The 15,560-nt window shown below is 41.1% G+C and overlaps 1 protein-coding gene across 1 annotated transcript in view; it reads left to right on the top strand.

Annotated features, from left to right (window-relative positions):
- Positions 1-15,560, top strand: part of csmd2 (CUB and Sushi multiple domains 2) — a 241,593-nt gene that overhangs the window by 73,383 nt on the left and 152,650 nt on the right. The window contains exons 4-5 of the mRNA XM_073463092.1: positions 3,534-3,728; positions 8,602-8,809. Of these exons, the coding sequence (XP_073319193.1) occupies positions 3,534-3,728; positions 8,602-8,809 (403 nt within the window). The remainder of the gene's footprint in view (positions 1-3,533; positions 3,729-8,601; positions 8,810-15,560) is intronic.

Raw genomic sequence — 15,560 nt, 5'->3', positions numbered from 1 at the left:
TCTAATGCAATGAAATCAGTCATCCTGTTCATCTCTATTTCTTTTTCTCTCCTTCTCTCCTTCTCTCTCTCTCTCCCTCTCTCTCTCTCTCACAAACCTTTTCCCTGTCATTCTCACAGCCTTCCATACACCTTGCACACAGCATCTGTCATCTTCTTCAGTTTATTTCCCACCCCAAGAATAGGCTGTTCTCACAATGGACATTTTGACTTACCATAGCAGGAAAAGCGCAGGTGTCACTAATAACATTAATGATGGCTCCATTCCATTTAGGCATGCCAGTAATCCACGCCAGTAAACCAGCATGTACAATATGATGGGCCTGGCACCGGCTCACCAAAAAGGAATGCAGCCAGTGTTAATGTTGTTAGTTATACCTGTGTTTAACAAGTAAAAATGTTTGCCGTGAGAAATGTATCCATCCCCACACCTCAACCCATCCTTCCATCCTTTGATTTTATCCCAGCTGACCCTCCTCCCCCTCAATCTCTAAAATGTTGCTCAGATTCTAACTCCAGCTGTGTTGATCCAGCCTTACATGGTCACAGCCACAGGGATGAAGCAGTTGCCTGCATGCCACCAGGGCCCCCTGCCTCCATGCTGCAGCACTGAAGCCTCAGTTCCAGTGGCTAATATGCTAATCTGACTGATTCCTTGCGTATATGCTAATATAGCAGTGATGGAGAGAAAGCTGTAATAATATGGCATTGACTGGTCACAATAAAGGCTATGGCACAGTGGAGCCTGAAAGTGACAGGTCAGTCTGTCAGCAGAGTACAGGATTAAGCCAGAGGGAGACTCCACAAATATTAACCAGGTACTGTTAAAGGCAAATCAGCACTGGGTCATTTTGGAATGATCGTAGATGTCTGAGCAGGTGGTCTACCTTCAACAGATGATGGAAAACACCTACTGTGCTGTGAAATCACTGATTAGGATGTAGCTAGAAGTACATCATGCAGCTGCAGTCTTCTGCCCTAAGTGAGTCATTGCTGATTTTACCCTTTAAAACCCTCCTCAAAAAAGTAGGGAAATATTCACATGTTTTGCTGTCTACCGACAATGCTGATATTAAAATTCTAGATTGAAACTATTTTGCGTTTGTATATTTTTAAGTTGAAAATCCATGCAACAAGCTAGCACTGGATTTGGTTAGCCAATCAAAAAGCAGTTTAATCAAAGAAATAGATTAATGTAGAATGGAGCTTTTTTTTTAATGGTGAGAATTAACAAAAGTCCATTACCCCCGAAATCCCTCTGTAGACAAACAGAAATTTGAATACTCTTAAGTTACAGTCTCATTTTTGAATAACAGAGTATAGATACTGGATGATGCAAACTTTATCTGACATTTCATATTTTTGCTAATTTGTATTTTGTCAGTCAAGAATGCCTTTTCCAAAGAAGGGGACTGACAATGTGTATTGGTGAGACAGCAGTAAATTGCCTTTGTTTTGGACATTTCTGCTATCTGTAAAGACCTCACCACCCCAAATATGAGCACAGACAGTGAGAGATAGCGTCACTGACAGCCTACGCTCTCTCTGCTTCACAGCTAAGGTAACCTTTGTGAGGGATACACACACATACACACATACATATTCAAAATCAAGCACTTAGAGGTCATGTTTGTTGTCTGATGAGCAGACTGGACACAAACTGTTTGCAGTCTATTTGTTTACCAGCCAGTTAATTCCACAGCTCGAGCTCTGCGGAATGCACTGCTGGGTAAAATGATTGATCTGTCCTTGTTAGACCTTGCTGTAAGGATGTTTCAGCTTACTGGGCCAGAAAGGGGGAAAGATAAAAACAAAACCAAATGCTTTTTTGAACTTTAAATTAACTCTGCGTTATAGCATTTTGTTGTGTGTGACATGTGAAAACAAAAAGATTAAAAAGAGACAATTCCAATCATCTTCACATGTCATCATATAACTTAAAGAAAAACATAAACATATATATGTGTCATAAACATATATATGTGTATATATATATATATATATATATATGTATATATATATATATATATGTGTATATATATATATATATATATATATATATGTGTATATATATATATATATATATATGTGTGTATATATATATATATATATATATATATATGTGTGTATATATATGTATATACACGTGTGTGTGTGTATGTACATATATATATATATGTATATACACGTGTGTGTATATATATATATATATATATATATATATATGTATATATATGTATATACACGTGTGTATATATATGTATATATATGTATATACACGTGTGTATATATATGTATATATATGTATATACACGTGTGTATATATATATATGTATATACACGTGTGTATATATATATATATATATATATATATATATATATATATATATATATATATATATATATACATATATATATATAGCTAATTGTCCATTGGGCTGGTTTTTAAGATAAATATTTCACTTTGCAGCCAAAATAAGCTGATTGCCTTTGAAATGTGATAATCCTTTGTAAGGCATCTTGAAGCTGGAGACATCCGATAAAAGCAAGAGTGCACTGAGTGTGATGTTGAGGTGCCAGCAAGCTGTGCTGCTGTATAGGAGCCATTCTGTCCTCTCCGGAGTTGAGCCCAGCCCCTGTGGTGAGACTGAGTTTCATCCAAAGTCCAGCACATGCACTGGCCAGCTCCCTCACTGTGTGGGAGTGTGTGACTGGGACTGGGTCTGTAAGCTGGATGACAAGAGTGCGCGTTAGTGTAAATCATGTTTGGTTTGTTCCAGTTTTATTCATACTGTCAAGATTTATTGTTTGAAATGCAACAGTATCAACACCTACTACCTATTACACATCTAAAGACTTTTGTGTTCGATGTACTATAGGCTTAGCAGTTGTACTGTACATCACCAAAGGGAACAGACGCTACAATACAGCGTCTTTTTTCTGCAAGACTGAAGCAAGAGGTTCAGGATCAAGAGATTGGCTGAACTTCCCTTGAACTTGTTTTGCATAATAACACACAATTAGACAAGGGTCTGTCAATACTGGGCTCACTTATTTGCATGCAAGTACATGCTTTGACAAGCTGTTATGGTCAACGTGGCATCCATAAGTGACTCAGTGATGACAATGAAGCACTTTAGGGAGAAAGAAAAAAAAAATCAATCTATTTCAGCGGATAGACTGTTTAAAAAGCATTGTGTTATGTTGCATATCACGGTACCTTCATTGACTATAATTGTCTCAAAATCCTCCTCTGGTTTGTGGCCTTTACCAGCACCAATCCTGAACTGTCTCTGCATGGCCAGGAAAGGAATTTAATAGTGTTTTTTTGAAGTAAGTCATTGGTTGGGTTAGATATGTTGTCACGAGCAGATGGCAGTGTTTGTGTTTATGTGTGCGAGTGTGTCATTATATGTCAGCAGACTCCTTCTGTACTTTTCCCTTATTTTCTGGCTCTTGTCACCACTAACATGACGTAGACTTTACCACAAACTGCCTCATTAACGGTCGGTTCTCCCCCCCATCTCTCTCCAGCACTGCCCAGCTACACTTGTGGTAATCCTGGACAGCTACTCAATGGCCACCAGCAGGGGACCACGTTCAACATCGGGGACAAAATCCGCTACAGCTGCAGCCCAGGCTATGTGCTGGAGGGTCATACCACCCTGTCCTGTCTTGCCACTTCAGCGGGCACTGCTGCCTGGGATTTTCCCCTTCCCTACTGCAGAGGTATGTAGGAGGGACAGTTAACACCTGTCTGTCATCACGGGTCTTTAGGCTAAAAAGTATTTTTGTCCACAAATAAACGTACAATCACATATGATTTAAGTGGCTTTGTAGGAAAATGTATTACTCTGCAAACTGACAGCCAGTTTAGAGGTATGCCACAGATAATACAATTTAGTTTGATGAAATGACTAATGTTATTTAAAAATAGCTATATTACAAAAATAAAACATTTGGTATAATCATAGGGGGATTTTTTTAGCATCAACTGTAGGGCTGGATTTAAAAATGACAGTTCTGGGTAGTAACAACTGATGGCTAGTGGCTAAAAAACATGAACCTAGGTAGTCCTTCCATTGTTTATAAATGTGACTCGCACAAATGAAACATGAAAGTCGACATGATATTGTACCCTCTGACTCTGTGAAACCCTTTAAAATCATGATATTGTAGATGACAACATTGAGCTTGTTTTTGAGCTGATTACACATGCCTCCACATGACCTGTCAAGGTTTTCTGTGGTTATACTGCTATCTTATTTACCATGACAGGACCTCATGTGTTCATGCTCCCAGTCAGGTGCTTGTGCCAGTTGTCCTTCCCTCACAGTTAGCGAGCACCCCTGCGGCAGCGGCACCTGCTAGTGTGTGTTGTCTGACCCAACATGACACAGTTCTTTAAAATAGTTCACTTTGGGCAAATGTGGTGCTATTGTAACTAATTTTGCAGGATTTTACTTTGTAAAGGCTAAAAGTGAATTCTTATTTTTAACTGAAATGGATGTACATGTCATACACATAAGAGTCTAATCTGTATGTGTATGTCCATTTGCTGTGCCCATGTGTCCATGTGGCCAATGGCTTGTGTCAGTGTGCCTGCTGAGCAGAGTGCTGAGACACTGTGCCATCTGCAACCAGGCCGGGAGTCAGGAAGCCCACATAGGAGCACACATGGCTGGGCACCGTGCGCCAACACAATCCCCACCCATTCAATCACATGCAGACATGTGCACATGCCTGTACTTCACATCTATGAATACCAAATTATCGTGTGCGTTTCATAATCTGTTCTTTGCAATATCTTACACTTACAAGAAACTGTCAACAACTCCGTCATCTCCCTTTTCTGTCATTTCTCCATGATTCATTAACAATTTTCTGTTCAGACCCAAAGCACTTTCATTTTCCTCCTCCATGCCCACCCAGGCTCCTTACTGAAAAAAAAATGCTTAGGCAGTAAAGGATGTGATTATGTCACCTTTTCAGCAGAAATTACACACCAACAAGTTTTAGAAACTGGCAATTTTGCCTGCGATTAATTTATGTCTCTCTGTGCCACATAAAAGTCAACATGCACACCTGAGTGCTCCTTCATAATGCATAAGTATTGTTAATGTCACTCCAATTATAGAGCCCATACAGTATGTGTAAGAGCAGAGCTCATGCTGTACGCTGGGAGAGGGGGGAGAACTTTTTGGCACAGTTACCATTCTGGACTCAGGAGCGGGCAAACGTGCCAGCACTGTTGGGCCATAGATGATAGCCAGCCACTGATGGCACAGATAATGTTTTACATCTCCTGTCTTAATGCTCATCAATTTCTTCTCTTGGCTATAATCTCATGAGTATACTTACACGTGATTTCGCATCACTCAGTTATTCGGTTTCTGACACACTCTCCTAACCCCAATCTGCTCAAAGTCCATACCATCACTCTCACTCTCTTCTCTGTTCTTTTAGAATTATACCTCCCATTTTTAGTGCTGCATATCTTTCCAGGAAGGCTGACTGCTGACAAGTTCTAAATGTCACTGCTTATACTTAAAGCATCACATAAGCACACACATCTATTTATCTTTGGTGTGGGTGCATGCTTTATTCTTCCAATTACAAAAGCATTCAGATTTGTATTGCCATTGTGTCATATTATGTTCTCCTATTTAAATATTGTTCATATAGTTTTTTTAGCTTTTGCAGGGTTTATATTTGGTGTACATCAAAATGCATTTTTCCAAAAAGTTGGAAAGCTGTGGAAAACATAAATAAAACAGAATGTGTGTTTTCTTTTTGACAAATGCTCTATTGAAAAGAGTACAAAGACATTATATTTAATGTTTCACCTGATCATCTTCATGATTTTTGTAAATACATGCTTATTCTCAATTTGATGCCAGCAGGACATTTCAAACCAGTTGGGACAGGAGCAACAAAAGAAAAAGGAATGCTCTAAAAACATCTGTTTGGAACATTCCACAGTTAAACAGGTTGATTGGTAACAGCTGATGGTATCATGATTGGGTGTTAAAAGGAGCATCCTCGAAAAGGCTCACTCATTCACAAGCAAGGATGGTTCACCCCTTGAAACAGATGATTGGTTCTAGAACAGTTTGTAAAACCATTGTTGGTAAACACAGTTCAAAGTTGCAAAGGATTGGATTCTGTTTTTATTTACATTTTACACAGCATCCCAACTTTTTTGGAATTGGGTCTTTTCATATTAAACATTAATGTTTCCAGTTCTTTCATGCATTGCCCATGCTTTCCCATTTCTCGGTTACCATGACACTCGTAGTAGTAGTCAACCATGGGAAGCATCCTGAAATCTACAGTTGACCCCACTTATTGGGGTGTTGAATTTTTTTTGGGTTTCATCCAGTCTGTGGTATGGTCATTTTCAGTTTTCCCTTGTCATAGAGCGCTTGCATCCACCAGTGGCAGCCACAAAATGGAGAGAGCGACATAGAGAGAGTCAAGGTGAAGGGGAGAGTTTGGAGTCAGAGACTTCCCCTCAAGTGTGAAGAAACTGCCCTGTGTGGAATATCAATGCACCTCCTCATCCTTTCTTCTGTCTGCCTTCTACTTCCTGTCACTCCCACTGCAACAATCACCTGTCACCCCTCTCGCCATCTCTCTCTTTCCTCATTGTCCACCCTCCCTCTGCACTTTTCTCTCTCTCCTATCCTCACTTGTCACCTGTCATCCTCTTCATCCCCTTCTTCTTGCCCTTCTGTTGTGGTTTCCCTCCTATTCAAGTTCACACCTCACAAGTTTCCGCTCGTCCGTACACTCCCTTGCCCTCCCTCAGGGGGGTTGCCGTGGTGACAGGTAGGATGGATGATAGACAGGGCCCGGTGCCTCTGAGCTCCTCCTCCCCTCTTTGAAACACCACACACATTGAGCCAGCTGCCCGCTAATGAATCCCACACCGCCCTGACACAGAAATACACACATCGACACACATAATTTTGCGAATGATAATACCATGAAGTGTCATTCAAAACTTCTTTTGATGTGTTCCCTCTGTTCACCAGTCCATACTGTAGCAACGTACACACACCCTGTTTCAAAGTCTGTGTTTCTTCAAATTCCACACAGGAATTGCAGTTGAGAGATCACATGATAGTGTTCAAAGCTGTAATGAACATATCAGAAGATGGGCAGGGGAATTATCCTGGCAACACATTAGATGCATGCTTTGTTATTTAATGGCCTCCTTAAAGCAGTCTTGAGGAGGGAAGGGATGCTTTGATTAACACAAATCTGAATTAATCAGAATTTAATCACTTGGCCCCCTATGTTGCATTAGGTTGCATCACACACTCTACCCAGCTCCCTTCCGACTGTAAAAGCACTGTAGGGCATTTTGAAATCCTGTGACTGGTGTCTCTCTGGCCTATGGCAAAAATTGCAGACAAAGGAAAAATATGCTGTAACTCGTTGCACATTTTCATGCTCCTGAATTAGAAAATCTGCACTTTGGCTTGTGGCAAAATGATAATTTGTGGCCAGAGAAAATATTATAAAATATTAAAAATGCTAAAAAGCAGACAAGGTTTCTGGCAGTCCTTCTCCCTCAAAGTTACCCCAGAGTTAAGCCTATGTGACATAGTTCAGAAGACTTTTCTTGCTGAATCATTACATCCACTTCATCACTATTATCAGTCATCAGCATCTCTGTCATCCCGATATGTTTTCAAAGCGGTTTAGCAGCTTGATAATAATTGAGCTTAATCTGTATCTGTCCAATTAGGTTACTCTTTTTGACATTTTATGCATTTAGGTAATGCCTACACACATCCAGTGTATTTTTGTCTGGAAATTCTGGAATTTTATATAATATGTGTTGTGTTACTTTAAGAGATCGCTTTATTATGGGTCTTTTGTAACCTCGGTAAGTGGTTTTATATCTGTAGTTACTGTATGTACTTTTTGCGCTGGAGTTAGGCACAGATATGGATCGGACATAGTGAGGTTTGATTCACCAACATATCGTTCTTTTTAAATGGCTCTTAAAGTGAAATGAATTAGCCTGATTTGCAAGCAGAATCACAAATCCTGCTTCTGTATATTGCATTAGAGCCTTTTTGGGGTGTTAATGAAAAAAAGGAAAAAATAATGAACCAAAAGAGTCTGTCATGAGTCAGTGGTGGGAGAACAAGACTAATGATAGACACCATGGACAGGTTTAACAATGACATTTCAGAAGATGGTGAGTCCAAATGAAAAGAAGTCTAAAAATTCTGTCCCTGAAAAACTCTCTGTAGTCCTGTAACTGAGGGCTTCCAAGGGACAGGACAGTTTGTTAGAATGAGAGTGATCTTGAATACAATGAGTGTTTTATATGGTTAATGCTGTCTTATGTTTGGGCCACTATGGTACTGAATAAGCTTACAATAGCCAGTCAGAATTTGAATTGCTTAAGGCTCAAACCTGACCTTTATCTGCGGTTAAGCTGCAGTCTGTGTTTATTGCCTTTTACTACCTTGCCTCCCCTACTGTTCCAGTTTGTCCATACATTTTCAATTATCAGCGTTTATCTTTGTTTATGTTTCCCTCTTTGACTAACACAACTGTCTCTGTCCTGTGCTCCCTGCAGCAGATGATGGGTGTGGCGGAACACTGCGGGGCCAGAGTGGGGTGATCACCACTCCCAATTACCCTGCCGAGTACAACAACAACGCTGACTGCACTTGGACCGTGCTGGCCGAGCCAGGAGACACCATTGCCCTGGTTTTCTCTGACTTTCAGCTGGAGGACGACTATGACCTGCTGGAGGTCAGCGGTACTGAGGGCTCTTCACAGTGGTGAGTAGTCAGCCTGCAGCGTCTTATTTGGAGAGTGAGCTGAGCAATGGACAGAAAGTCTACTGGTGGTACCACCTGCCCACAGGCACTTTTGCAGATGGAGGAATGAGCTGGTTAAAGTCTGGCTGGAAGTGTGTTTATGTTGAGTTGGTCCAGTGGAGCTGTGTCTGAACCATAGCTGTCTGAGATGTCTTTGAACAGCAGAGGAACAGGAATCGATTCAACCATTAGGGTTATCAAACATTGAGTGCTACTTGTAGTAAAAGAAAATGATAATACAGGGATACTATTTCATAGCCGTTTTCCTGTCAGGGTGTATAATGTGGTTTTAAAGAGTAATTTAAACACTCAATCTTGGTCACACACTCTTACTCATTCTCTCAATTACACGGTTTCACACAAACACACATGCTCAGCTCTAATGATGAAGAGGTAGGATATCCTGGTGTCAGTGTGGGTCTCTCACCATCTGTGGCAGCTCCTCCTCTCTCTGACAACTCTCTCAGCTCAGGAAGTAATTAGTGAGCTCGATTACCACCGCCAGCCGTATAGTGTTGTTTTACCCACCCTCGCACGCACGCGCGCACACACGCGCGCGCGCACACACACACACACACACAAGCAGACACACACAGTAGAGCCCATATGGACACAAATGGACATGTGCACATAAGTATTCACACTTTCCGCCAGACTTCCATATATTTGTGCTGGCACTCTAAGAACTTGTACAAACAGATGTACTCTTTCACACTCTCTCTCTGCCACTTTGTCCCTCCCTCACTCACATGGCTAATATTAGCATGAAATGTATACGTGGGTTGAAAACAGGTGGATGGATGCACCTGTTATACACCAGGAGCATCCACCGCACTTTCTTTGTCTTAAATGAAATATAAAAATGCAGGTTCAGTGTCAGGATCATGTAGGAGATGGGGAGTTCTGATAAACACAAGAAGACACAGGAGTCTTTGAAGATACAGCCACAGGCAGTTGGCAGGATGGGACAAGGGGGTAGCAGTGGCTTAGCTATTAAACACTTGAAACATGGAGACACACTAGAGTAATGACAGAGGGATGAGGAAGTGTTGATAGAGGAGCCAGGTTCAGAAAGAATATATGAGAAGTCATCTTAGAGTGAGATGGCCCCTGGAAACTTGTGTCAGTTTCACTCATTCACTCAGTAGTTAAGCGAAAACACTTCCTGAGAAGAACTTGATTGACTGTGAGCAGTTTTAAAACCAAGAATTGTGCCTTGTAGCCTAATATTAAAGTCTCTTTGAATCTCTGCTTGGTCAACTGAGAGTTGATCGCTACCCAGACTCCCACAGACGGCAGCCTGACTGTGCTTCTTTTGCACATTTTTACGAAGTCATCAGCTTCATGTCTCAGACTTTGATTTGCTCTCTGTTGTCTTGTAGGGTGTCCAAATCTCTACTGAGTCTGTCATCTTTATGGTGATTGTTGCCGGGGGCGCCTATGGTGGTGCACCTGCGTCATGGCTGCACTGTCTTTAAGAGCAAGGGAAAACAGTGGGAAGAAAGTGACGAAAAGAAGGAGAAGGGCTATTGGCAAGCTATGCAGAGTGCAAGTCACAGTTGATCATGCACATTGCAAGGAAAAGGCAGCACAAGGGACAGAGGACACGGTGCAGACATGCTGGCTTGCTTCTATTGTTTAATTTTTTTCTAGTCATGCTGGCTTGGGTTTTATCCACATAGTGTTGACTTCAAAAGAGTTGCCTGTTTTCTCCAAAACATAAAAACTTACCAGCCCCTTTTCAACACAATAACTCTATCCCTGAGGTGTATCTATAATTTTAGAGTTGGCAGGGAGGACCAGGGACAGACGGAGAGGGTGACAGGGTCAAACAGTAAGAATCAGCCAATACCAGAGGAGAGGAGTGGAGAGGAGGGCAGAGAATGGACGTGGACGGAAGGAACTTGATAGATGGGTTGAGGGATTATGACTTCCCTGCTGGTGGGCAATTAGAGGGGTCAGGTGGAGTATTATGACGCCATTGACCTAAAGCACACGTTCTCTTAGTGAATAGCTTGGTGAGCGGTATACTCAGTAGAGCTTGATGATTGTGCTCTTTCTTTTACTTTGACTATATAATTGGACCGATCTTCAATTTAATCACACTGGCTTGTGCAGGGATAAGTTATGGTTAAGTGCTGTTTCTGTTTTTCAAGTTTGCTATTAACTGAATGAGAGCTTACAATCCTTTTTACATGGAAAAAGGCATTACTTTCTGTCTGCTGATTATTTTCACAATTAATAGATTTACCATGTAGTCTCTAAAATGTCAAGACAATGAGAAAAATGCTAATCACAATTTCCCAGAGCCCAAAGTGACATCTTCAAATTACTTATTTGGTTAGCCAATAGAAACTCTTCATTTACTTTCATAAATGACAAACAAAAGCAACAAATCCCAGCAAAGAAGCTGAAACCAGCAAATATTTGTCTTTTTTTTTTTTTTTTTTAAATGCATGAAAATGATTAATCAATTATCATTTTGGTTGCCTCTTAATTTTCTTTTGATCAAAATCAATAGATTAATCATTGATGCTCTAATCTCTGTCAGAAAAGGCATTAAATTCATACCTGGTTTCTTGTTTATTCTCTCAATTCTCGTCAGTAATTCTTTATAATTTGCTTCTGAGGATCATATAGAAGACATGAAATGACATAAACTTGTGGCCTGACCATATAGCAAGAATGGAAGTGAGAGTGTGCTTTTACGATTTCATAGCTATAGAGTCTGTATAGTGTTGGCATCCCACCAGCTCACTGGACACTTAATTTAAACTATGGGGAGCTCTAGGAGCAGTATTGATTGATACCTGATGGACAGGTTGAGTGGTCCAATAGGAGAAGAGAGGCCAGGGATCACGGTCACCCATGCTTCCCTGATCGATCCACAACAGCTCAAACGAAAGCAGGTCAAGTTTGCATGCTCCCTGTTGTCTTGTTGTGTATGTGTGTCTGTGTGTGTGTTTTGTGACAAAGAGAATGAACCAGAATAAACACCATCAATCACCATCGAGAATATCACCCCTTTGCATATGCGAGTCTAATCTTGCTCACTTACATTCTTGTTTACCGTACCATCCGGCGCTTTGATTGGCGGCTCTGCAGAGTTAGCATTCTGGGAGGCAGCAGGAGAAGACAGCCTTGAAGACTGACTTCAGGAGCTGAGATGTGTATGTGGATTGAATGTGGCAGTGGGAAGGGCTGGTAAAAACGGCAAGTGAATTCTGCCTCTGCTCGGCATTACCCTGATAGGACTTCTTCGGCGTTGCTTGCCCAGGGGAACACATTACTCTACCATTACACTGTTTGCATCCACATTGATTTTCCTCCCCATCACCATCCACTTTGAGGCAATGTAAATAACGCCTGACGCTCGCCAATTGCCAGATGCTCATTCGCCCGCTCGCTACTAAGTGGAACTCACAGCTATTTGACTTGTAATTTTCTTTGGCGCTCAATTGTTTTGCAAAGCACTGTGATACATTTTCATCTATCCGTAGTGCTCCCTTGAGATGTTGAAAGCAACACTTGCAGCACCTTTGATACTGTAAATAGTATAATAGAATCAAGTGCCTGAATCTGGAGGTTGAAAGCACTATTAATATTTGCATTACTTCCTCAATAATTGAAAAAACTGCTGCATCACAGGTCAGTGATCACACTATTTTTACAGAAAGTGTTCCCAAACAAAACTTATGTCTTAATTTTCCGTTCTAGTAACTTTTGCAAAACTCCATTTCCCATGAGAGTTATCTGTTCTTCTTCTTCTGTTTTTTCCCTGCATCTATTTCTGACAACACAAAGCTCCCTGGGTAAATGCAACTTATTTCTTCCTGTTAGGAGATCTGAGAGCCCAATGAGTCTTGATCCCTCTAGGAAGCCTCCCATCCTTTCCCCTCTCTCTTTTAACCCTCTGCCCTATGGACTTGACACACTGACATTTAGCTAGCATATAGATTATCCCTTCAGTGCTGATATGTGTCATCATGTCCCAACCCGTGGAGGGAGCACGTCTGTGTGTGTGCAAGTGAGACAGAGAGAGATAAAGAATTGTTGGAGGAGAGTACAGAACACTGGGTATATATTGATTGGCTGTTAGGTTGACTCACCTGAGAGTGAGTGAATGGTCTTCGGAACAGCTTTTTAAGTCCAGGGGCTGTTTTCTCTAGTTTCCGATGGGACTAACATCAATAGGAGCGTGTTTCATTTTTGTGGAGATAAATGCCTCAACTTTTGTTTTTGTGTTTTCAAAGAGATCGGTAAAAAGTTTTTCATGTCGGGGCTCATGAGATTTAAGTTTACTGCAGCACAGATTCAGTTCTAATTTATCTCAGATGATCTATTGGCAGATTTGTGTGCAGTGGTGCGTACACATACATACAACCATTGGAATGTGCGTATCTACTCTTATTCTCAATGAGTTTGTGTGCATGCTGGCTGCTATTCTTGAAGGGGGTGACACACTTGTCTCACACACTCCCCCCAGACTCCACTGCAGCATTGATTATGACAAGCAATTGGCTGCCACATGCACTTTCTTTTAAGTATTTCCTGTAGTAAAACAGTCTCGGTGAGAGTGTGTATGGACGTGAGTGATTGTGCAACATTTCCTCTGACCATTGTTTGCCTGCCAGCACAAGAATAGGTGGTTGCCCACCTGCGCTCCCCATAGTCCCCTGCTAAAAAGCATAATTTATTGTACGTTTGGGCACTAAGGCAGTTATTTTCAGCCAGTGAATACAGAGTATTGGCAGCGTATGCAGGGGCACTTTGCATAGATGTGTTTTTAAATGATACTATGTCATGGTGAAGTGGGCGTATATTCTTGGTGTGAATGTTGAATACATTTTTTATCCATTTCTTATGCTGTGGCCTGTTTCTCACAACACAGACTGGTGGAGTAAAGGAAGCATTTCGCTCTGGAGCTTTACCGGTAATTCACCACAACATCACTAGTCTGGTCACGTAGAGGATGGTCTGACTCTGGCGTTTCTCTCCCTATCGCTGTCTCTCTTTATCTTTTTTTTTTTCTCTCTCACTCTCTCTCTCTCTCTCTCTCTCTCCCTCCCCCTCTCCCCCTGTCCCAGCTATGTGGGTGTCATAAAGCATCTGAGTGGATAGTTTGGTCTGATTGTCTAATGAAAGTCTATAGTCTTTCATTTTACATTCTCTAGTCATTTTCTCTAAGTGGTGCTCTCATCATAAAATCCACAATCAAATAATTGAAACCAAAAGTAAACTAATGAATGGCATGCTTTGTGTTCAGTAAAATTTCCCTGATTCCAGAGTTTGAGCTGAAGGTATTTGTGCATTGTATGTCAGAAGATTTGCTTTTGATTTGTGCATTCACAAACACCGGTTACTGTTGACTCATGTATCCCCCTTACTTTGCATGTCTGTTGCAAAGGGGATGATGCGCATATCTGAAAGCCCACAACTACACTTCTCTAAACTATACAATGAATAAAGCTCGATGGAAATGCCACACGGTTGATGTGAGGCATAGTAATGAAGCCCTGACGCACGTAAAGGATCATCATGTCAAGACAACAAAAAAAAGATCTCCCACATCGTGCTGTGAAGGGGTTATATACCAGCCGCATCTTTCAAATTCTCATACTGTTCTTGATCTTAATCCCTGTCTGTTTCTCTCTGTCTTGTACATTCTCTCTTTCTCCGTCTATCTCCTCAGACTCTCTAGATTCATCTACCACTTTACCTTCCACTATTCTCCACCCTGCAGATGACTTTCAGACCTGCTTCTGTTCTGGCTGAAGTTCTCAAAAGGCGATTTGTGCCTTCTGAGCTCTTAATACCATTGTAGACCATTATTTTATTTTAGAATAAATAATGAGCTGGTGAAAGGATTCACCTGAATATTAGATAATGTCTGGAAAGAAGTTGTCTCTGAAACCAGCTCTACCAGTTTTTAATTTGCCTGATAGGTAGCAGAACAAATTAAAAAAAATGTAAGAGGTCAGCTCTTTTTTTTTTCTTCAATTCTTTACCTCCTTTTGCTGCAGCGTCAGCTTTATGCATCTGAAACCATAGTTTGGCTTATCGGCCTGTGCTAGACCAGTGGATCAATAGCTGTCTTTGCCAGTCTCTCCACCACGGCCCCTCAAAGTCTGTTTGTTTGAGTCAGGATTTATTAACAGCAGCACTCGGTTGAGGACTCAATCTGCAACGTGCCATCGATCAAAACTTCAGTTATGATGAACTTTGCACCACCCGCCAAGAAATGCTCCAGCGAAACATTATCTCCAACACCTGGTGCTGTGCTGCAGATTGGCTCTCCCCAGAATTCCACACTTTGTTACTCCTTCTGTCGCATTGCTCCGGCTAAGAGCTGGAGAGGAGAGCGGATTTACAGTGCAGAGAGCAAGGTTAGCAAAAATGGGCCAAAGCTTACCAATGTATTCCATCAACCTTCCAAGCTTGCTAGTGTGTTTTTTTTTTTTGTTTGTTTGTTTTCTCAAGGTAAATCCTGTTTCACTTATACTCTTAAACCACAGCAAATGAAAAAGGGAAGTCATTCTATTCTTCCTTATTACATATCATTAATTGTTATTGATCATCTGTGTTGTGTTAATAAACAGCAGGTGCAGCAATTTATTTGGCAATATTGAGTCCTAACCTATAAACTGTCTCCCTTGAGGCAAGCAGCCTGGATAGCAATGTGTCTGTGTAAGCATGTCTATTCATGTGTTAC

Source organism: Pagrus major, chromosome 3, assembly GCF_040436345.1.
Source record: "Pagrus major chromosome 3, Pma_NU_1.0".
Lineage (NCBI taxonomy): Eukaryota > Metazoa > Chordata > Actinopteri > Spariformes > Sparidae > Pagrus > Pagrus major.
Note: the sequence above shows the minus strand (reverse complement) of the source record. Positions and strands in the feature narration are given on the sequence as shown.